This window comes from Neovison vison, chromosome 12 (genome assembly GCF_020171115.1).
Source record: "Neovison vison isolate M4711 chromosome 12, ASM_NN_V1, whole genome shotgun sequence".
Classification (NCBI taxonomy): domain Eukaryota; kingdom Metazoa; phylum Chordata; class Mammalia; order Carnivora; family Mustelidae; genus Neogale; species Neogale vison.
Genome location: NC_058102.1, coordinates 10,076,499 through 10,096,551, shown reverse-complemented (window position 1 = coordinate 10,096,551; position 20,053 = coordinate 10,076,499). Strand labels below are relative to the sequence as shown.

The window sequence follows — 20,053 nt, the reverse complement described above, 5'->3', positions numbered from 1 at the left end:
GGGAGTCTTTCACCACATGCCAGAGAAAGCATCTGGCTCAACGCACTTAGTTTGCATATGGCGAAAGGGGGCACATAAAAGTAACTTGTCCAACCTGTCGTTAATAACAGAGCCGTTGAATACAAGTGTGCAAGCGTTAAAAGGGCGCTGCACTAGATGGCAGGAGTCTCGGGGTCGAGATCTAGATCTTATACCAACGGTGCGGGCCTCCGGACAAAATCCCTTCCCTTCTCTGGCACTTAGTTTCCTGGTCGCAGAACTGGGATTAGGCTCGAAGGGTCCTTCCAGCTCGGTGAGTAGCATCGGTGACTGGCGCCTAGGCCGGGGCGCAGAAAATGTGAAAGTGTTTGTATTCCACGGAACTTCGCCGGGAACCTCCGCGCCCAAGGATGCTTCAGTTGCCATGGCAACCGCCTGGCCGGCGTGGTCCCCGGAGGCCCGCGGAGGAAGCTGGGAAGAACCCTGCCCTTACCAAGATGGCGGCAGCCACAGGGCAGGGGGCGGGGTTGAGTTGTCAGCCTGTCCAGACCTTCCCTCTGTTTCCGCTTTTTCGTGCTAAAAGCGAGTTTCCGTCAATACTTGTTTTCTCTTCTGGTTCTGGGACCACCGGGAGCCCGGGAGGAAGGGCTATCTGCAGGGACTGGGGCAAGTACCCCGGTGGTGGGGAAGGCGGGACTTCCGTGTCTCACAGGAAGTGACGCGACAGTCGCGGCCGCAGACAGGTGGAACGGCAGGTGGGTTCAGGTGCCAGCCTGTCCTGGACCCGGCTGTGGGACCGACGCTTCCGGTGAGCGACAGAGGTAGCTCCCAAAGGCCTGGAGACCCGTGGGGGCGGGCTCTGGGGTCTGAGCCCACCGTCCTGGCCTGGAATCCCTCCCTGTACCCAGTAAGATTCCCCTACCTTCCCGCCCGTTAGCCACGGGGACTCTCCCCGCTGTCCAGAGGGAAGGGGGAAGGTCTGGCTTTCCCGGATCGTCGGGGCGGAGGTTGACACCTAGGTACTTCGGGTCCCCAAACCCTACACTCTTTTCTCTCCCTGATCCAGTTCCCCATTCCCCTGCCGAGCTGGGCGGTTCGCCAGCCCACCTCAACTCTCGGAACCATGTTCGCGGACTTGGATTATGACATCGAGGAGGATAAACTGTGAGTATTTTGTTCCCTGCAAGTCCCAGGAACGCACGAGCTCCAGGGCCTCCAGATCCCCAGACTTCCCAGTTCTACAGACCCTGGCTTCTCAGCGGGGGGATCAGGTCTTGTACTTGGAGCAGTAACAGACCCTGCCCTTCCAGGAGCTCACCATCTGTAGCTGGGCTGTGGACGCATTAGCAGATAACAGATCAGGGCCACATGGGCACTAATGGAGGATGGCCTGGCTACAAGGAGAGGGCAGATGGAGCAGTGCCTCGACTAGGGTGTTCAGGAAAGGTTTCACAAAGGAGGTGGCAATTGAGCCAAGTTTTGAAGGTGAGTAGGAATATTGTAAACCCACCTTCCTTCCCAGTGTAGACGATCAGTGGGGCAGATTTTCAAAAATTGTTAGTCTCCTTCCTAACACCTGTCCTCCATCGGTCCACTGCCCGTGTCTTCGGCACTTAGTATGGTGCTCCCCGTCAGTAGGCTGTTAGCAAATGTTTGTTGAATGAATAAGTGAATACAGGCAAATATCTACCACAGAACATAAGTAAGTGCTGGTTTATAGTGAAAACTGGGGGTTAATTGAACAGAGCAACTGAGAGATGGGTGATGGATGGTTTAACAGGAGAAGGCTTCCTGGAGAAGGTGGCCATAATGTTCCCCGTGCGCCTGAGAAGGTGATGAAGACAGAGTTTGACTCAGGTCTCAGAGGTAGGAAGAAGGAGAGGGAAGGGGGACCTGTTTTCACGGAGTGCCTGCTCTGGGCTGGGTTAGTGTTAAATGCCTTCCATGGGCTTTCTTAGGTTTTCATCAAGTAGCAAGCTATTCTATCCATACCGCTGCCTTCCGGATGCGGGAACTGAGATGCACAGAGGTGACTGACTTACCCAAGTCCTGTAGATGGTTGATGGCAGAGCTGGGATCTGATCCTGCATCCTCAGTACTCCCGAGAGCCGCACCCGTGCCAGCACAGGATGCTGTCTCTTTTGGCCAAATGAGAAGAGAAAAAGCTGAGCAGCACTTGGAGCCTCTTGGGTTTTGAAGGGCCTGTTCCTTCACTGTCCCCTCCAGTCGTCCTTCTGCCGGGAACTTCAGCCTCATGTGCTTCTCTTTCCAGCGGGATCCCGACTGTGCCCGGGAAGGTGACCCTGCAGAAGGACGCCCAGAACCTGATCGGGATCAGCATTGGAGGAGGCGCTCAGTATTGCCCCTGCCTCTATATCGTTCAGGTAGCGGGTGCTTTGGAGGTGGGGGTGAGGTCCCAGAGAGGGGGAGCCATCTCCCTGCGTGGGTAGCATCGTTTTCCTCTCTGCAGAGCTGGTGCCTTTTCTTCTTGAGGTCTGACCCCCTCAGAGAGGCCTTCCCGACTGCCCCCTCCGGAGGTGCCCCCTTGTTCTCTATCACATCACTGTGTTCCTTCCCTTCTCAGCCCCCGTCACCCATGATTACAATCATGGGCTTGCCCATTCGTGATTCTCTATCTCGCCACTTACCTGTCTCCGCTCTTGGACGACAGGCTCTCAGTCTGCTTTTCCACTGCGTCAGCACTGAGTACAGTGCCTGGCGTAGGATCGAACCACATAACTCTTGGCCTAGGGCACTGGGGCACGTGGAGTGTCGTGGAAAGTCTCCCAGTCTATGAAGTGATAATGGTCTGAGTTCAGTGTAAGCCTCCCTGGTCAGGAGCAAGTTACCCAGCCTCTCTGAGCCTCAGCTCCCTCCCCTGGAAAGTGAGGGTGTAAAATATTTGGTCACCGTGAGGATTAAACAGAACACCCCAAGCAGTGCCCGGCATTTAATAAACACTGAGTAGAAGGTGCTGTTATTTTTCTGGCTGTTGCTCACTTCCCCAGATGGTGCAGAACAATTCTGTGGTTCTTGTAGAAGCTGCCCTGATGACTTCCAGTCAGCTGCGACTCTGAGCCTTGGGGACCGTTGACTTGGTGGATGGTCAGAGTCCCTGGCTTTTCTGTAGGCTCAGAAGGAAGCTCTCCACCTCGGCCATAAACTTGAGGCTCAGAAGGAAGCTCTCCACCTCGGCCATAAACTTGACCCGGCTTCTACCCTGTTCTGACTTTCTCAGCTCAGTAGCCATTGGTGGCAGATGGGAAACTGCCGTCTGTCTGAGGATCTTGCAAAAGAGTCACTTCTGGGCCTTGAAGACAGAGATTCCCAGGCTGTGGTCCGGCCTCCTCTGGATGCTGTCTTCACGAGCAGTTTGGCCTCCTCTGATCCAGGGGGTGCTAGGGAGGCTTCGCCCTGGCCTGGCCCCTTTGCTTTGTGCCTGCTTGACTCCTGCCACCTCCCCGTCCTCACCCACTGGGGACCAGGTCTGCTTAGAACAACCCGTAATTATAAAATAATAGAATTTGGTCAAATAATAGCACTCCTTTTTTTTTTTTTTAAGATTTATTTATTTTAGACAGAGAGGGAGAGCTGGGGCAGGGCAGAGGGAGAGGGAGAGAGAGAATCCCAAGCAGGCTCCCCACTGAGCACAGAGCCTGTTGTGGGGCTCGATCTTATGACCCTGGGAGCATGACCTGAGCTGAAACCAAGAGGCGGACGCTTAGCCTACTGAGCCACTCAGGCACCCCTGTTCCACCCCTTCTTACAGCCCTTCCCTCCCCTGCCCCCACCCCTACCCCCATAGCAATGCTGCTTTCTACCCTTAGAGCTGTTTGTTCGGTGTGAGACTCCACTTTCCTCACTTAGATGCTTACCCTGTTATTTCTGGATCTGTCGCTTGTAAATATCTGTCAGTTTCTCCCAGTCTGGTAGGTGGGAAGGTTAGCTCTCTTCCAGAGCCTCCTTGCTCTCTCTGCCCCCGTCCTTCCAGCATGGGGATCGCGCAGTTCAGGCTAACCCGCAGTCCGTGTCAGCACCGCGGGCTGTGCTGTGGGCACTAGGGGTGAGGCAGTGAGGGGAACGAGGAGCCCGTCCTCCCGAGCTGCGGGTGCTGCAGGAGGAGGATGACACCCCGGTCTGTGTCCTGAGCTTCACGATCGTCTGCGGTCGTGCTTTTTTACAAATTACTTTATTGTGAAATCCATACAACGTACAGTTAGTAGTTTTGAAGTTCAGTGGCATTTGTGGTGCATTTGCATAAATTCAACCATCACCCCTCTCTAATTTCAGAACATTTTCATCCCCCAGAACAGCCTGTGTCCTCTAAGTGTTCACTCGTCACCCCTATGTGTTCACCCCTGCCCTCCCCCGGCCACCACCCCTCTCTGCAGCCAGTGTCCGTGCTGGTTATTTCAGATCAGTCAGTAATCTGCTTATTACATAGGCTGTTCTTTTGGATATTTTTAATATAAACAGACTCTAACACGTCACCTTTGGCGTCTGGCTTCTTTCACTTAGCACAATGTTTTTGAACTTCATTCAGGCGGCGTTGTATTTCAGTAATTCATTCTTTCTACGGCTGATGAATATTCCTTTTTGTGGGTACACCACAGTGTGTTCATCCATTCCTTTGAGGGATGTCTGGGTGGTTCGCCTCTCTCAGCCGCTGTAATGATGCTGCTGTGAGCCCGCGCGGGCACTTGCTGGGCGGACACGCGTGCTGGTGTGCACGGAGCACGAACCTGGGAGCAGGTGCACACACCAGTGGGACCGCTGGCTCCCACCGTGCTGCCGTGGTTAACTTTTTGAGGAACCGCTGTCTCTTTTCTTAACTCAATCTTTTCTTCTTTTTTAACGTAATTTCTTGGGGTTCTTCCATTTGTGTACATTCAGCATCTTTCCTCGGGCAGCTGCTTGCCACCATCTTTCTATTGCCCTGATGGCTGTAGTCTGTCCTCACTGGGCCTCCCCTTCCCTCTCCTCTGTGGGACTCCCCGACTTCCAGGAGTCCTCTTTCCCTCCTCCTTTTTTTTTTTTTTTTTTTTTAAGTTTTCATTTTGATTCCAGTGACTTCATGTATGGTGTAATAACCAGTGTCGTGTCTACGACATAATGATTTAGCACCTGCACACGTCCCCTGGTGCTCGTCACAAGCTCCCGCCTTAATCTCCAGCACCTGTTTCCTCATCCCCCACCTGTCTCCCCTCTGGTGACCAGCAGTTTGTCCTCTCTAGTTTTGTTTATTTCTTTTTTAAGATTTATTTAATTGAGAGAGTGCGCGTGCGCACACGGGTGTGCAGGGGCCAGGGACAGGGAGAGGGAGGAAGAGAATCTCAAGCAGGCTCCCTGCCGAGGGCAGAGCCTGACCGGGGTGGGGGGGGGCTTGATCTCAGGACCTTGAGATCATGACCTGACAAGAGTCAGACGCTTAACCGACCGAGCCACCCAGACGCCCCTGCTTGTTGATAGTTAAGAGTCTGTTTCTTGCTTTGTCTGTTTTTTCCCCCTTTGCTCATTTGTGTTGTTTCTTAAATTCCACGTTATGAGTGACATCATGTGGTCTTTGTGTGACAGACTCCTTTTGCTCAGCATTATGCTGTCTAGATCCATCCATGTCTTTGCAGATGGAAAGGTTTCGTTCTTTTTTATGGCTGAGTAATATTTCATTATATATACACACACCATATCTTTATGCATTCATCAGTCGATGGACACTTGGGCTGTGTGCATATCTTGGCTCTTGTAAATAGTGCTGCTGTAAACATAGGGGTCCACATATCCCTCTTTTTGTTTTTTAAGATTTTTTAGAAATTTATTTTACAGACAGAGATCACAAGTAGGCAGAGAGGCAGGCAGAGGGGTTGGGGGGGGAAGCAGGCTCCCTGCTGAGCAGAGAGCCTCATGCGGGGCTCAATCCCAGGACCCTGTGATCATGACCTGAGCCGAAGGCAAAGGCTTTAACCCACTGAGCCACCCAGATGCCCCCACATATCCCTTTGAATTAGCATTTTTGTATGCTTTGTATTCTGAATACCCAGTAATGCGACTGCTGGGTCGTAGGGTAACTCTATTTTTAATTTTTGGGGGGAACCTCCATGCTGTTTTCCAGCACGGCTGCCCCTGTTTGCATTCCCACCAACAGTGCGAGAAGGTTCCATTTTCTCCACATCCTTCCCAACACTTGTTTCTTGTGGCATTGACTTTAGCCATTCCGACAGGTGTGAGATGGTATCTCAGTGTGGTTTTGATTTGCATTTCCCTGATGCTGAGTGATGTTGAACATTTTTCATAGGTCTGTTGGCCTCTTGGATGTCTTCATCAGAGAAATGTCTATTCACGTCTTCTGCCAATTTTTTAATTGGATTATTTGGTTTTTGACTGATCTAAGTTCTTTATAGATCTGGGATACTAGCCCTTTATCAGCTGTGTCCTTTGCAAATATCTTCACTCATTCTGTAGGTTGCCTTTTAGCTTTCTTTTTTTTTTTTTTAAAAAAAGATTTTATTTATTTATTTGAGAGAGAGACAGGGAGAGAGAGCATGAGTGAGGAGAAGGGCAGAGAGAGAAGCAGACTCCCCGTGGAGCTGGGAGCCCTATGCGGGACTCGATCCCGGGACTCCAGGATCATGACCTGAGCCGAAGGCAGTTGTCCAACCAACTGAGCCACCCAGGCGTCCCTTGACTGTTTCCTTCGCTGTGCAGGCCAGGAGCCCTCTTTCTCGGCTGACTTCTCCATTGAGGTGGAGTGCACCTCATGCAGCTTTCTTTTTTTTTAAGATTTTTATTTATATATTTGACAGAGATCACAAGTAGGCAGAGAGAGAGAGAGAGAGAGAGAGAGATTGGTGGAAGCAGGCTCCCCGCTGAGCAGAGAGCCCAATTCAGGCCTCGATCCCAGGACCCGGAGATCATGACCTGAGCCAAAGGCAGAGGCTTAACCCACTGAGCCACCCAGGCGCTCCCTCCTGCAGCTTTCTGAGAGAGGCTGCATGGGAGGTACATTTTCTGAGAGCTTGTGTCTCTGAAGGTGCCGTTATCCTGTCTTTGTTGTTATTCTAGTCCTTCCACTTGACACTTGGACAGATCAAGAAAGACTATCAAAAAAAAAAAAAAAAAGATGCCAAGTTTGAAAATAATTTTCACCTAGAAATTCAATGGCGTCCTTTCGTTATCTGTGCTGTCAGCATTGTTATGTCTCAGGCTGCTCTTCGTATGTGTGACCCTTTATCTGTAATTTCTTTTATCCTTGATCTCTCAAGACCCTTGGGAATTTCCTTGTGTCCCTGGCATTCTGAAGGGTCACGATGATGGCTCTTGGCACAGGTCTTTGTCTTGTGTTGGAGCCTAAGAGGGCATGTCCGTCAGGGACCCTCATGTCTCTCTCCCCGCTGGAAGTTTCTAGTGTTAGCTCTTTGAGGGGATCTTGCTCTGGTTTCTGTTCCCTCTCGTGGGACTTCCTGTTCAGGAAGTGCCGGGCTTCCTGAAATGATCTTCTAATATTTTTCTTTCTCTTTTTTTTCCTGATTTCCCATGTCTTTTTCATTTTCCTCTGCTTGGCTGCCTAATTTCTTGGACATTGTAAATTTCAGTTATAATTTGCATTTCTAAGATTTTTCCTTTTTAAAATTTTTTAAATATTTTATTTGTTTATTAAAAAAGATTTTATTTGTTTATTTGAGAGAGAGAGAAAGAGTACTCAAGCACGAGTCGGGGGAGGGACAGAGGGCGAGGGAGAAGCAGACTCTCCACTGAGCAAGGAGTCCAACGCAGAGGTCGATTCCAGGACCCCGAGATCATGACCTGAGCTGACGTCAGGTACTTAACGGAGTGAGGCAGGCAGGTGCCCCCCTGTTTTTGAATTGATCCTTTTATATCATCTTGTTCTTTTTCTAATCACTTTGAAGACATTAATGGTGCTTTTCCTTCTGTTTTTATATTGCCCCTACTTTGTTTCTGCTTCCTGTGGTTCCTTTTCTCTGTGTAAGTGTTTCTCATATGGAACCTTTTCCCAAGTGCCCGGTAATCCTCACCTGTCTTTCCGGGGCAAGCGAGCCATCACCGCCATGCTAAGTAGTCGAGAATCTGTGTGCGGGTCGTGTCTGGGGGCTTCCCTGTGGGGCGGTCAGGCATCAGGGGAGCTGTGGGGGGAACCTCCCAGTGTCTACATAGACGGGCCTTTGCCGTGGAGCCGTTCAGGGCAGCGGCCTCCCGTGGGGAAGGGCAGTAGGCCTGGCTGCTGGCATTCTGGGTCCCTACTGGGGGTAGGGGCTGGGGATTCGCTAAACCCAAATTCTTCCAGTCTGGTGCCTCTGTCCTGCCTCCCTCGGTCACTGGGCCTTGGAAAGGGGAAACCCGGGGAAACCACCTCCATCTTCTGTGGAGAAGAGGTGGTGATGGACGACTCTGTGGATGGGGAGGGAACCCGGAGTTGAGTCCTTTCCTTACTTTCTACACCTTGCCTTCTGCCCACCTGTGGCTGTTTCCAGAGGTCCACTTCCTGACCCACTGGCAGTTTCCAACAAAGACTGGATCTTTCTTCCTAAAGCCCCTCCATTAGGCCTTTGGATTCCTGCTGTCCATCTTCCAAGGACAGGTAGACCCTCTCATTGTCTTCTCTACCAGTGAAAAAAAAAAATATTGGGTTGCCTGGGTGGCCCAGTCAGTTGAGCATCCAGCTCTTGATTTTGACTCAGGTTGTGATCTCGGGGTCCTGGAATCGAGCCCTGCATCAGGGCCGAGTGGGGAGTTGGCTGGAGAGTCCCTCTCCCTCTCCGCCCCTCCCCCTGCTCATGCTCCCATCGTGCACGTGTGCACACACTCTCTGAGATAAATTAAAAAAATAATAATAATGATTGTGTTTTTAGTGTGACCCTGGAAGGTAATGGAAAGAAACTCTCATCTCCGGTTTTTCTGTTTTTATATCACCCATGTAATGTTACATATAAGTAACATATATGTGAAACAGTATCAAGTGTTCTTTCTATACACTTTGTGTAGGAAATTTAGCAACTGAAGATCAAGGAGAGGAAAGACGTACCAGACGACCACTGCTAATAATTAGGTGTCTGTCCTAGTGGCTGTTGTCTGGCTATGCCTTTCGTCGTCTTGTCCATCTCTGCACACACGTTCACGGCCTAACTGCCCCCCCCTCGCCCCTGCCTTGCCCAGAGCAGCGCTTGCACACCCATGCTTGGACAGGCCCGCCCTGCCTCATGGCGCAGTGAGTGCAGACCCCGGACCCCGGGAGGGGGGGCTCACATGCACGGTGGAGTCCTTGGTCTTTGGGGACTGAGATGAGGCACAGGAACCGACCAGAGGGCCTTTGGGGCTTCAAGCATTGTGGGGAAAATCTGTGAACGAACTGCGTTTGGAGGAGCACACACTCAGCTGGGGTGCGTGTGGGCTGGCCCGAGCCGGGCCTCGTTAGGGGCGCAGGGGACCACTGTCTCTACCCCGCCCTCCTTTGCACCCCCAGGTGTTTGACAACACCCCAGCGGCCCTGGACGGCACTGTGGCAGCTGGTGACGAGATCACCGGGGTCAATGGCAGGTCAATCAAGGGCAAAACCAAGGTGGAAGTGGCGAAGATGATTCAGGAGGTGAAGGTAAGGCTGCCGTGGGCAGGGGCGGGGGGGGGGGACACAGGCAGCCACGCCGCTTTGATGACCCCCAGCCTGTCAGAAGCCCCTGCAGGCCTGGAAGGGGACGGGCCCTTTCTCAGCTGCCCCCTTGGTACACCCGGGTCCGGGCCACAGTCCAGCCTTCCGCAGTGTCTCCCACATCTGGTCGATACCGCTCACGCTCCAGGACTTGTAGTGTCTTGGCAGGAGAGTGGGTACCTTCTGGTCCCCTGTCCTTCAGCTCCCGGGGTTGCTGTCAGATTGGGAACCGTGCCTCAGGGCAAGCCAGTATGTCCCCGCTCAGGACTGGAGCTGAAGCTAGAAGTTCAAGGTGAACCTGCCGGGGTCCACAGACACCCGGTAAATGTCAGTCGGGCCATGCCGGGCCTCGGAGGGGTAGGAGGGAAAGAGGAGCCCCCTTTCCTCATCCCTGTAGGAGCTTTTCTGCTCACTGGGTCCTCCTGGGCTCACAGACCCCCAGGGAAAGTTCTGGGCTCTGCGGCAGCTCGCAGTCCAGCTGCCGATCTTCTGTTCTGCAGACCACAATCATGCGTGGCCGGTCCCTGCTCCCCGCACTCCACCCCGGCTGCCACGGGCCGAGGTCTCGCCCCACAAATCCCCTCCCCCACCAATGGCAGGCAGCGTTCTGACCACTCACAAGCAAGCGTTTAGCCCTTTAGCCATTTTCTAGAGGTTTTGCTGCTAGTGACTTGGGAAACCAAAGCGTAGAAGGACCTGCAAAGCCATTGGATTATTTTGAGCTTTTCAAGTCAGGGGTCCCAGCTGTAGCTAGGCCAAGTGTCCTGGCTCCCTCACCCCATCCTTCCAGACCTCTCCTCACCCCTGTTCCTCCTCCATGTCTCAGGGACCTGGCACCAATGTCCCTGCCTGTCCCTCTTGCCTTAGCCCAGGGCTTCTCTGCCCTCTCCCATTTATTCTTCTGTTCCGCCCCACCCAGCTGGGATGTTCCTGGGCCAGTGCAGCCCTCTTGGGTAGAGGAGCTCTCGTGGGAAGCAGGCAGACCGTGTTTCATCCTGGCACAGACCAGGGGCCGGGGGTGTGTCCCCTGTGGCCCCTTCCTAAGCGCTCACGTGTGTACCCATCACAACCCGCCCCGTCCTCTGAGGCCCGTCTCACACCAGCGCCCCCCGACGTTGCCCACCAGGACGAGAGGTCCTCTCGAGTGTGCTCAGCCTTGACACTAACTCAGGGATCTCCCAGCTCCCGTGTTTGGCTACAGGCGGGGCTTAGGTCCCCATTTACCAGCACCCAGAGGGAGGAAGGGATTTGCTTTGGTCACCATGCTGGACCAGCACTCAGGTCTGAGTCCCGCTGCCCTCAGCTGCTGTCTGTCCTGGTCCCCACAGGGCCCTTCCGCCAGAGCCTATGAGAGCTTTTGCCTCTGCCCCTGACTCTGAAGGCATCAGGTCATTTTGATTTCCCTTCAGGGCTCATTCTGGAAAACCTGTTTTGTATTTGAATGGCTTCCAGCCCAAGTTCAAGGGTCTTAGGACTACATGGATAAGAGTGACCTTGGCGGCCTCCCTTGGTGGGGAAACACTTCTCAGGAGAAGGCCAGCACTTCCCTTCCTATTGTAGAAAGTGATTTACGTCAGCCTCTCTTCTGGCTTGGGCCCTAGGGGCTGTGGGCTGTCCCCCACCTCCCTGGCATCCCAGCCCCAGGCACAGAGTAGGCGCGGGGATGTGTTAGTAGGGGGGCTACTGAGCCTGGGGTGGCACAGGAGGGCTTGGAGTGGGGCGTGGGGTGGGGGAACACAGGGCACCTGATCTCGCTGGAGCACAGCGCTCTGAGCTCTGTGACAGCAGGGACCGTGTCTGCCCTTGTCCCTGCTGGTTCCTCAGGGCTTGGCGCGTAGTGGGCCAAGGAAGGACCTGGGAACAAACAGGTTACAAGGCAGGGCCTGGTCACAGCCCTTGGCCCAGTGTGGTAGAATTTGGGGCCCCTCCCTGGGCTCAGGATTCCGTTATGACCACAGATTTTGGGGCACACAGGCTTCCCCAGGGGAGGGGCTGGGGACCCAGGAGACTCCCTCTCAACCCTCCTCTTTTCCAGGGGGAGGTGACGATCCACTACAACAAACTGCAGGCAGACCCTAAGCAGGGCATGTCTCTGGACATTGGTAAGTGGGAACAGAACAGTGGTGCCCCGTGGCCCCCCCAGGCCCCGGCCCCTGTTCTGTGTTTCTGACAGTGTGTCAAGAGTTATGTGACTTTTGACCAAGTTAGGGGCCTGGGGGAGTACCCGGGGTGCTCTCCTGCTGCTGCTCCTGTCCCATGTTGCAGTCCTCTCCCAGGGCCACCTCCTCTGACTGCCCTGCGGTTGTCCCTTATAGGCCAGCCCCTCTCCCTTCTGAAAGGGAGGGCAGCCTCTACAGTGAGGCATGGTGCCTCCTGCCCCCCCGACACTCCCTTATGTGGCCCTGGCTGCCTCTCCCGCCCGCCTGCTCCCAGGAAGGCTCGAGGTCTGAGCTGGACGTCACTGGCCAGCCTGTGCTCCCACGGCATTCCCCAGGACAAGTGGCCTCCTGCTGGGGGGGACTGGGCTTTGGATCTGTAGAAGCTTCAGGGCCCAGAGCTTAGACATTGCAGCTTCGAGGTCCTCTGGACCAGCTGCCTCTTTCCGCATCAAGGCATGAGGCCCAGAGAGGGCTGTGTCCCCTGTGTGATGCACACCCAGGTCCTTTGACTCTGGAGCCCAACACACTTTCCCTCCACCCTCGGGCCATAGCCGCGTCCTGGTTTTTAGGGAGAGAGGCTAAGATCAAGTGTGTCCTGGATGGAGGTGCTCTGTAGAAACCCCTTTGGTCCCATCCCGGTCCCCTTCAAGGACTCCAAATGTGGCCAAGTATAAGTAACTGAGTCGGGGTCCAAGGTCGCTTGTTGCTGATGGCACCTCCGCTCCCAGAGGTGGGAGAAGAGGCTCTCCCTGGTTGGCCTGTTGGCACTTGACACATTCGCCTCCTTCCGGCTCCCAGCACCGCCCTCATGGAGAGCGACTAGGGCAGGGGGTTCAGCACGACCTCTGCCCCGGGGCTGTCCTCAGAGTCACCAGAGCTCAGTGCAGCCCCCTCGGTCCCTGAGGTCGCTGATCACGAGGAGATGAGCTGGGGCAGGGGTGGGCCAACAGCCCAGCTGCACAGGCTCCGTCACTGAGGCCCGTTCTGCCCTGCTCCCAGTGCTGAAGAAGGTGAAGCATCGCCTGGTGGAGAACATGAGTTCGGGGACTGCAGACGCCCTGGGCCTGAGCCGGGCCATCCTGTGCAACGGTGAGTCCTCTCCTCCTGCCCAGCGCCCCGGGGACAGGATCGCAGGCCCCAGCTTCCAGATCGAGGGGCAGCACGGCCACCCGTGTTGCTGATGTGGGTCCTGCTGCCCGTGGGGCCGATGGTCACCCTCTGCACCCCCAGAGCGTCCACGGCAGTCAGCCAAGGCCTCCTTCAGCCAGTGGCCCTCAGGCCCTGGGCACAGATGAGACAGATGTCCAGCTCCCTGCACCTGCGCTTTCCTTCGCCACTGTCCCCAGCTGCTGTCACAGAGCCAGCAGACACCACGGGCCCTCTTAAGTGCATCCCCAGCTCCCTGCCTTTCTCCAGGAGGTGGCGCTGCTGCCCTTGTCGCAGAGGTTCCTGGCCAGGACTGGGGTGGGGGTGGGGAGAAGCCACGGGACACGCACGTTCACACCCACGCATGTGTGTGGCCAGTAAAACACTTGGTCCTGCTCCCACCCTCCCCAGCCCGAGTTTATAAATAGCAGTTCTGCTGTGCCTGTGTGGGGGCTGGATTTCAATTCCTATATATATTGTGGGCTCAGCTGGGCACACTGGGCTTCATTGGGGGGGGCGTGGGGGGATACAGAAGTGGCGGCTGCTATTTTCAGCTTCTTGGTGTCTATAAATCCCTGTTACTGTAGTTACCATGCGTTGAGATGAAATTAGAACTGGTTGTTGTGTTTTTCCCCCCAAACCTTGCAATTTCCCCAGCCTTAAATAGGGTTTCTAAAATTGAAGCTGTCATGATGTCCCATGACCCAGCTAAAAACAACAGCGGGCGCTTACGTGGCTCCTTTCCTGCCAGGCTGGCCGGGGGCCAGGGCTCTGGGGAGCCAGCGCCTGGGGGCCAGCCAGGGGCCCAGCTCCCAAAGACACCCCCCGCCCATCGCCGCTCCCTCCTGCCCCGCAACACGGCCGCCGCCTGACACCCAGCCACCTCGGCCAAGCTCGCCTTCTACTCCCCTCCCTGCCTCCCACTCAGCCAGGGCTCAGGTCAACACAGGGGCGGGGGGGTCAGAGGGCCCCCCCCAGCTGGAATAGTGCCCAGTTGTGTGCCATCGGGCAGGTTGTGTCTCAGCTTGTCAGACCCTGAGGGAGGTAGTCCCTGCCCCACAGGCGCGTAGGGAGGGAGGACTGAGCTGTGTGCAAGGAGCCTTGAGCCCGGGTCCTGGCTCACAGTGGCTGGGCTCAGTGAGGCCAGGCCCTGCCCTGAGGGGCCACCACGTGAGGAAGCCAAGGGAGCCAACGCCTGCACTGACCCTGCCCTGAGGTGGCCACCGGGGCTCCTGGTGGGGAGGTGAGAGGTCCCCTGTCCCCTCACTGCTGGAGGGACCCTCCCTCCCATGATCTGAGAAGCTGGCCCCGGCCCCTGCAGTCCCCTTGCTCCCATTTTGAGCCCTTGAGGGGAAGCAGCTGCCCCCCCCACCTCGCCCTTGACAGCCCTTTGGGTCACCCCACTTGTTGCCTGGCCACTGTCTCCTCTGTTGGACCGTGAGCCTCGAGGGCACGACGTGGCTCATTCACCAAGGCCATTCTGTGGGCCTGCCGCGGCTCCGGCCGGCAGAAGGTGCTTGAGAAACCTCTGTGAAGCGAGTGAGGTTGATGGCCAAGGCCGGGTCCAGCGCGAGCTCGGTGTCAGGGCCCTTCCCGACCTGGTCGTCCCTCCCGGGGTGGTTCTTCCTCCGGAGCTGTCACACGTTTCTCACGCACTAAGCCCTGCGTCACGCCTGCACAGAGGCTGTCCAGACCCCTCATCTCTCCGGCTTCGCTCTGACGGCCTTCCTCCTCGGCTCTCGGCAGGGTTTGTCCTAGAGGCCCCGGGGCCCTGGCTGCTAGGGCAGGGCCTGCCTTTACGTGGCCATTGGGAGCTACCCACAGGCGGGGCCGTGAGGATGGCCCAGCCGTTTTTCACTCGTGACTTTGTATAATGTATAATGATGGGTCCTAGCCCGCTGGGGTGGGGACTTACATTGGGGGTGGCCCGGGGGTGGCCCTGGCGTGCCTGTGGTTTGGGTACCCTGGGCTGCCCCCCAAACTCTCCCAAGCCCAGCCGAGGTGACAGCTCCCCCTCCCTGGGACCCCGTCCCCTGCTAGGCCTGGTTCTCTTCTGGGGGCTGCCTCGTTCCTCCCAAGTCTGGCCCGGGCCGCCCCCGGCTCTCTCCTTCCCCCACGCTCGTGGGGACTCACTGGCCTCCCCTTCTCTCCGATCCCCCCAGACGGGCTTGTGAAGAGGCTGGAGGAGCTGGAGCGGACCGCTGAGCTGTATAAAGGTGAGAAGCGAACTGGGCACGGGCTCTGCCCCGGGGTCGACTGCCACAGCCCAGCTCTGAGATGGTGGCTGCAGAGGCGGGAAGGCCAGCCCGTGACATTCTAGGACGGCAGCCATTAGGAGTTCTTAAGAAAAAGCCTCTTAAGACATACTTTTTCTGATTATGAAACTAATACACATCCGTAAAAAATGCCAATAATAGCCCATGTAAACGCGGTGGGGGGGGGTCTCTCTGAGCCCGACTCTCTCCCGGAGAGATGGCCCGTGGGAGGCTTGTTCACCGTCTGCCCCCACCGAGCCTTGGCTCTCCTGTCGGACGGGGGCTCCTCCTGGTCGGCGCTGGGCCTGGGGCTAAGCCTTCCACCCTGGGCCCTAGTGGCTGTGGGAGAAGCCGGTGAGCTCAGGAACGGTGACGGCCTTGGGGTGGAGTTGGAGGCCGTGTCCGGGGGGCCGCTGTGGTTCTGCCATGTGCCCCCATCCCCTTTCGGTTGGGTCTCTCCCACAGGAATGACGGAACACACCAAGAACCTCCTCCGGGCCTTTTATGAGCTGTCACAGACACACCGGGGTAAGGGCACCCCCAGATGTGCTGTGTGATCCTGGGAAGACCCTCGCTCCCCTCTGAGCCCGGTGCTTCCCCATACAGTGAGGATGTGGCTGATCCCCTCCCCGGGCCCTTCCTCACCCCCACACTCAAGCAGACACCACAGCATCTGACGTCAGGCCAAGTTCAGGCCGAGCCTGGTCTGGATGCCAGTAGGGGGCCAGTAGGGAACATCTGGACCAACTGGTCATTGGTGGGGTCAATCCCTTGTCTGGCCCTGCCCCATCTTACCTCTACTGCCCTTGACAGTGTATAGAACCTTCCTTTTTTGTGCCCTCGTTTCCTACAAGTCTGCTTGCTGGACAGGGCAGCTACAGTTAGTACCAATTTACAGTTGGGAAAATGAAGCTCCAAGTCGACGAAGTGGTCACCCAGCTTCTGCGGGCAGAGCCGGCCTTAGACCCCGGCATCCAGATTCCCAGACCGATGCTCCGCTGTCAGGCAACACCAGCCTCTCCAACCTTGACTGAGCCTTCTTCCCACATGGCCTGGTCACTCTGGGGAATGAGGGCTACTGTCTTGGGTATAGACCCAGCTCCCCTGGGGGTACAGACCCAGCTGTCTTCAGGTGCAGACCCATCTCCCTTGGGACATAGACTTCATGCAGACCTTGGCCTTCAGGCTGCCACGCCCCCTGCCCAGCAGATCCCTGGCTTCCCCATGAAGGGGTCAGGTAGGGACAGCCTTCAGGGCAGACTTGTCCTGCAGCCTTTGGGGACGTGTTCTCCGTCATCGGGGTGCGGGAGCCCCAGCCAGCAGCGAGTGAGGCTTTCGTGAAGTTTGCCGACGCCCACCGCAGCATCGAGAAGTTCGGCATCCGGCTGCTGAAAACCATCAAGCCGGTAGGTCATGCCGGGCATGTGTGTGTGTCCGCATGTGAGGGTAGAGAGGGGACAGTGTGGCATGCAGAAGGGGCCTGGACTGGAGTCAGTTGGCGAAGAGTCTGGCTTGGTCCCCTGCACGGCTGACTGTGGGTCAGTCACTCTGCCTCCCTGACCTCACTCGGCATTGACCTCCAGGCTGGTTTCTGGCCTTGGCTGCACCTGGGCCCAGCCTGCCCTCTCACCATGGAGGGGACAGACTTGTCCGAGGGTGCCCCTTGGCTCTGACGCCTGGATCCCATAGAAGGATTGCTGGGTCAGTGCTATCTTCGTCACACTGGTCCGCCTAACTCCTGCCCCGCGCGGACCAAGCACCTGCCCCCACCATTGCCTTCCAGATGCTGACAGATCTGAACACGTACCTCAACAAAGCCATCCCAGACACTCGCCTCACCATCAAGAAGTACCTGGATGTGAAGTTTGAGTACCTAGTGAGTGGTCTCCAGCCCCTGGGGAGGGATGAGTTTGGCGTGCTGGGGAGAGAACCGACCTAGGGATTTTCCCCTCGGCTGGCCACAGGCTGGCAAGCAGGACGGGGCTGGAACCGCTGTCATGTCTGATTGAGGATGTGAGACCGGGACCTGCAAGTCTTGGGCAGTTGGGCAACAGCCAAGACCCTTCCCTGACTGCTCAGAGGAGCCTCTGGGAGCCTGGGGTAGGCAGAGCGCTCACTCTGGACCCCTCTGACCCCTTGGAGGTCACTTTTACAATGGGTCACTTTTACAAGTGGGTACCAAGGGACATTACTGAGTTTTTTTTCTGGAAGATTTTACTTTATTTATTTACTGAGAGAGCGCGTGCGTAGGAAGAGGGGCAGAGGGAGAGAGTCTCAAGCAGACTCTATGCTAAGTGTGGAGCCTGATGCAAGGCTCGGTCTCATGACCCTGAGATCACGACCCGAGCCAAAATCAAGAGTCAGTCAGACACCCAACCCACTGAGCCACCCAGGCGTCCCTGGACATTTTTGAGTTTTATGCTGAAATAAAAATTCTGATGGTCAAAGGAGTTGAGGGGGAATGCCCCAACAAGCCAGCCAAGGCTCCTTTGCTGCAGGACTTCTCAGAGCCTTTGACAGGCTTGTGTGCCACGTGACTCTTCAAGGGCCTTCCCACGTTCTTTTGACCACAGAGTCCATTTCAACCCAGAGCATTACTTGAGACTTGAGTTTGGTAAACACTGGGCTGTTTCTCAGGCCTTTGCCACCCTCCCAGATGAATGCCCTCTCCTGCATGCTGCCCCTCGCTCTGGGCCTCCCCAGGCAAGGGCTAGTCTGAGTGAGGCACCAGCCCCCCGCATGGGTGTCAGCCTATCCCAGTTGAGGGCATGCATGGCCCAGGCCTGGCATGGCCGCCCCCAGGCAGGGCTTAGGGGTTCTGTGGGGCATCAGAGGGGGTACCCAGGAGGCGCAGCCCCTCTGACATCGCGGCCTCGCTGTCCCACACAGTCCTACTGTCTGAAGGTGAAGGAGATGGACGACGAGGAGTACAGCTGCATCGTGAGTTTTCAGGGGCGACTGGGGGTGGGGGGTGGCCCTGGTGCTGGAAAGTGGTGGCATGTACACACCTTCCCCAGCTTGTCTCACAGAGACCACAAATGTCCGGGGGCTGCCAGGGGCACCGGGTGGCTCAGGCCAACCTTGGAGAGGCCCGGGCATCTGGCTGAGCTCTTGTTTCTGGGCGTGTGGGGCTATCTGTTCCCACCCCGGCCCCCCTGGGCCTCCGAGCTGCGGGGCGGCTCCCCCAGGCTTGGCGAGGCTGACTTTCCTCACTCCTAAGAGGCATTTTTAATCCGCTACATTTTTAATATTTTTGATGGCAGGATGGTTCCCCTTAGCACTAAATGTTCACTATTTAACATGCGCAGGTGTGGTCTTTTGTTTTCTTCACAAAGAATAAGTGCTTCTGGCAATCACAAGTGGGGGGCCAGGGTTGTGGTGTGGTGGTGGGAGCTGGGAGCCGGTGTCTGTCCCAGAGCGGGCTCCTCCTCCCTGCCTTCCCACCGGCTGGGGTCCTGATGTGTTCCCCACCCCTCTCCTCCGCCCCAGGCCCTGGGGGAGCCCCTGTACCGCGTGAGCACTGGCAACTACGAGTACCGCCTGATCCTGCGCTGTCGCCAGGAGGCCCGCGCCCGCTTCTCCCAGATGCGCAAGGACGTGCTGGAGAAGATGGAGTTGCTGGACCAGAAGCACGGTGAGGGGACTAGGTGGGCACTGGGGGCCGGACACGCGTGCCCAGCCTCCCGCCTCTGCCACCCTTGGGCAGGGGTGGCTGGGTACCGCCTTCTTCGCCTTTCAGAGCTGGGAAAACGGTGGCCCGAGAGGTGATGAACCTACGTGCGGTTCCGAGGCCCCGCCATGGGAGAGCTTTGAGTCTGACCCAAGATGGAAAGCTCTGGCGGGAGCGCCCCCACCCCCTCAATCCCCGCCTGGGGTCTGGCCTGGGTGGGACTGGCCCGTGCCCTGGGGGCGCAGCGGGGTGCCGTCCACAAGCTCTGCGCTGGGCTGGGCCGCCCTGGCCTTGCCCACTCCAGCGGCGTGGGGGTCGCCGGGGCGAGCTGGGCAGCCCAGGAGCAGAGGGCGGCCCGGGCAGGCCTGGGGGTGGGGCTTCTCCACCGGCGCCGTGTGCCCATCTGCCCCAGTCCAGGACATCGTGTTCCAGCTGCAGCGCCTCGTGTCCACCATGTCCAAGTACTACAACGACTGCTACGCGGTGCTGCGCGACGCCGACGTCTTCCCCATCGAGGTGGACCTGGCGCACACCACGCTGGCCTACGGCCTCGGCCAGGAGGAGTTCACCGACGGGGAGGAGGAGGAGGACGAAGACGACGAGGACACGGCAGCCGGGGAGCCGTCCAGGGACGCGCGAGGGGCTGCTGGGCCCCTGGACAAGGGCGGGAGCTGGTGTGACTCCTGAGTGCCCCCACGGGGTGCGGATCTGGGGGGTAGGGGGAGTGGGAGGACGGAGCACGGGAGCGGGGGCGGGGCTGCCGCCCGCATAAAGGCCTGCTGGCTTGGGGCGCCTGCCTCCCTGCTCCTCTGTCCTAGCACAGCGACCCCAGGCTCCTGCTCAGGAAAGTCCCTGGGCGCCCCCCTCCCCTCCCCGCCTCCCCAGCCAGATGGAGAGCTTGGCCCCTGGAACTGCCTTAGGAAGGAGAGTGGGGGCGCAGAGAGGAGGAGGGGCTGGAGCAGGTGGCAGGCAGTCCGGGACCCATTCCCTGTGGGCACCAGCACTGGCGCCTTCTGGAGCCTGCCGGCACGGGGGGCTGGGGGCAGGCCGCCGAGGTTGGGGACAGTGGCCATGTGCCCCCTCAGCTCACCCCAGGCCGGCCCCGGCCCTGCCCACACTCACTACCCGGTGGCCTTTGTTCATTCGCTTCTCCCGGCAGGGCCGGGCCATGGGCCTGTACTGAATA

The 20,053-nt window shown here is 57.1% G+C and overlaps 1 protein-coding gene across 5 annotated transcripts; it reads left to right on the top strand.

The window, feature by feature from the left end:
* The first annotated feature begins 542 nt into the window (after positions 1-542).
* Positions 543-19,604, top strand: PICK1 (protein interacting with PRKCA 1). 5 transcript variants are annotated; one of them, XM_044227546.1, is made up of 13 exons: positions 543-886; positions 1,046-1,143; positions 2,252-2,363; positions 9,455-9,583; positions 11,673-11,739; positions 12,796-12,885; positions 15,105-15,158; positions 15,663-15,725; positions 16,470-16,603; positions 16,981-17,073; positions 18,087-18,137; positions 18,687-18,831; positions 19,285-19,604. In XM_044227546.1, the coding sequence occupies exons 2-13, from the start codon at positions 1,103-1,105 to the stop codon at positions 19,545-19,547; spliced, it is 1,242 nt and encodes a 413-aa protein (XP_044083481.1). In that variant the 5' UTR covers positions 543-886; positions 1,046-1,102; the 3' UTR covers positions 19,548-19,604. The 5 variants fall into 5 exon arrangements, with proteins under 5 accessions (XP_044083481.1, XP_044083480.1, XP_044083479.1 ...); XM_044227545.1 differs by having other exon boundaries at positions 544-734; positions 19,280-19,604; XM_044227544.1 differs by having other exon boundaries at positions 544-787; positions 19,280-19,604.
* The last annotated feature ends 449 nt before the right edge of the window (positions 19,605-20,053 follow it).

Bases quoted from the DNA above. Each gene is read 5' to 3' on its own strand.
- PICK1 (XM_044227545.1), top strand. From the start codon at position 1,103: ATGTTCGCGGACTTGGATTATGACATCGAGGAGGATAAACT. The intron at 11,740-12,795 runs GTAAGTGGGAAC...CCCTGCTCCCAG, and splicing joins GGGCATGTCTCTGGACATTG to TGCTGAAGAAGGTGAAGCAT. The intron at 17,074-18,086 runs GTGAGTGGTCTC...TGTCCCACACAG, and splicing joins ATGTGAAGTTTGAGTACCTA to TCCTACTGTCTGAAGGTGAA.